Raw genomic sequence first — 2500 nt, 5'->3', positions numbered from 1 at the left:
ACAGAGACAGACAAGCAAACAGACTGGCAAGAATGGGAGAAAGGGAGACAGACGTGCCAAGAAGGGGAACTTTAATGGTAAATGGAAATTTTTATTTTCGGCGAATAAAGACTTCGCAATAGACGTATTTCTATGTAAATATATATATATATAATTTTGCCAAGTAATACACTTTATGCAAATGTGGAAATTTAACAGTAAAGATGCCTTTACATATAGGATAGCTGGACTGTGAAATATTAGTTATGAGATGGAGTTCCAAAATTTTGAGATAATCAAGTTAATGAAGTATTAGATATATTCTTATTATCAGGAATTGCAATTGTATTTGCCAACATATAGGTTTGTACAATGCTTTCTTTATAAGAAAAGACAATTTAATATAGCATTTGATTTTCTCCTTAACGCAACCCTGCTATAAATTGTCGTAGCAGAAGACAGCATTACCGTGTGAACACATAATGTTTTCATTTCCGAATTTCGGTCGCATTTCCTTAATTAACAATGGCATACTCAAGACAGTTATTGGACTTAAGCTTGAGATTTCCTCTCGTCAATTTCAACATACGCGTTATATCGCCAAAGCCCATGAATCCGGAAATAAGACAAAACGTGAGTCGGCGTCGGGCATACAGAAAGTTTATTTTGGTAGTGAATAATGATTTACTTCTCTGCTCACATATAAAGGACACACACCTTCCCCTTCACCTTCACCTTCACCTTCACCTTCACCTTCACCTTCACCTTCACCTTCACCTTCACCTTCACCTTCACCTTCACCTTCACCTTCACCTTCACCTTCACCTTCACCTTCACCTTCACCTTCACCTTCACCTTCACCTTCACCTTCACCTTCACCTTCACCTTCACCTTCACCTTCACTTATATCCATATACATATAACCATTATCATACTCAGTCCCAGTCCCTGTCGTTGCTCACATATAAGGGACAGACACACATACCCATACTCATTCCCATTCCCATTCCCATTCCCATTCACGTACATGCACACACACATGCACATGCATACACGCATACCCCCCTACACACGCACATACCTGTGTGCACACATACATTGAAAGTCATAATAAAGTGCAAACTAGTAGTGTAGAGAAAGTATTGAATTTCATGCTTTTATTATGTATATATACACAGTTGCTAAGGACAAGCCTTATTTTTTTGTATTCATTAGTTTTTGCCATTTAATTTCTGTATAAAAGAAAAAACACTTCATTTTTCCTTTTGCAGGAAATTTGTCCAAAGGACAACCCCGAAGTACTCAGAAACAGCTCCAGCAGCTTGTGATGGCAGATGCCCATTTTGTGCAGAGTAAGGCTTTGTTTTCTTGAAACTGTTTCATAATTTATAGAGGAACAGTGGAATGGCTAGTTATTTTTGGTATATCTCAGATTTGAGCTGCATCATAAATGTCATTGTATTGAATAACTTAGAATACTCTATATACAAGGTATTTGATAGTTCCATGTACACTGCTCCTCATCCATGATCAACAGTTTAGGGTGAAAGAGAAATTTGGAAAAGCATGGATGAGTCATCATAAAACTCATTGGAATCCTAGAAAAGTCTGGAATATGGATAAAAGAGTATTTGGTCCACCTGTTATATTTGGTCATATGTCTAAACATAGTATCCATTGGATTATTGATTATAGTGCTTTTTAATTACAGCAGTCCTCCTTCATCTCTCTGTGGCAGGCAATCTCAAGCTCTAAATACCTGAACACTTAAACAATCTATTGAAATAATTAAAATGGCTGAAAAGTTGCTTACATTCTCTCTCTGATACATTTTTCAGGACAAAAATCTGGTGTTCTCCAAATGTTTCCAAATGTGCCATCCACTATAAAGAACATGTACTACAATCTTTCTACCAACCTTAACCCAGCATATAGGTAATGTATGGATGTTGATAATATTTTTGCATTGGTTTTGCAATGCTTAGGACAGGGGAGGGGATCGTCACCAAAATTTTAATGTCATTAAAACAAAAAATTAAAGATCCTATAAATTCCTTGTTGGAGGATTTATATATATGGAAAAAGATTCCAAAGAATCTTCATACAATACCCAAAAGAAGTTAGCTTTCCAAAATAGCAATTTCCATATGTCAAAGAATGATAATCAATATTTTACTATAATGTAGGGTATAACTGTCATTTATGTAGCAATGATAATGAATCTATATTTTTCAAATCTAACAGTGTATTGCTCTTTCAAATGGTGATCACTTCATGCAAATCGTTAAAACTCTCACAGAGCTTATACGGAAAATGTGGCTAAATCTCCAGCCAGTGAATTACTCTTTCAAATGGTGATCACTCCATGCAAATCGAAAAAATACTCACAGAGCTTATAGGAAAATTGTGGCTAAATCTCAAGCTTACTGTTGCTTTTGCAGCAATTGTCTTCCTCTTTTGGGCATTTTATGTGTTTAGCACACAATAATTGTAAATCTCGAAATTCACAAATAAATGATAG

The 2500-nt window shown here is 35.6% G+C and overlaps 1 protein-coding gene across 1 annotated transcript in view; it reads left to right on the top strand.

The window, feature by feature from the left end:
* The first annotated feature begins 435 nt into the window (after window positions 1-435).
* Window positions 436-2500, top strand: part of LOC125026361 (ATP-dependent RNA helicase DHX30-like) — a 17228-nt gene continuing 15163 nt past the window's right edge. The window contains exons 1-3 of the mRNA XM_047614761.1: window positions 436-612; window positions 1251-1331; window positions 1818-1914. Coding sequence (XP_047470717.1) covers window positions 462-612; window positions 1251-1331; window positions 1818-1914 — 329 coding nt within the window. The 5' untranslated portion in view covers window positions 436-461. The remainder of the gene's footprint in view (window positions 613-1250; window positions 1332-1817; window positions 1915-2500) is intronic.

The sequence above is a fragment of the Penaeus chinensis genome, chromosome 6 (assembly GCF_019202785.1).
Source record: "Penaeus chinensis breed Huanghai No. 1 chromosome 6, ASM1920278v2, whole genome shotgun sequence".
Taxonomy (NCBI): domain Eukaryota; kingdom Metazoa; phylum Arthropoda; class Malacostraca; order Decapoda; family Penaeidae; genus Penaeus; species Penaeus chinensis.
Note: the sequence above shows the minus strand (reverse complement) of the source record. Positions and strands in the feature narration are given on the sequence as shown.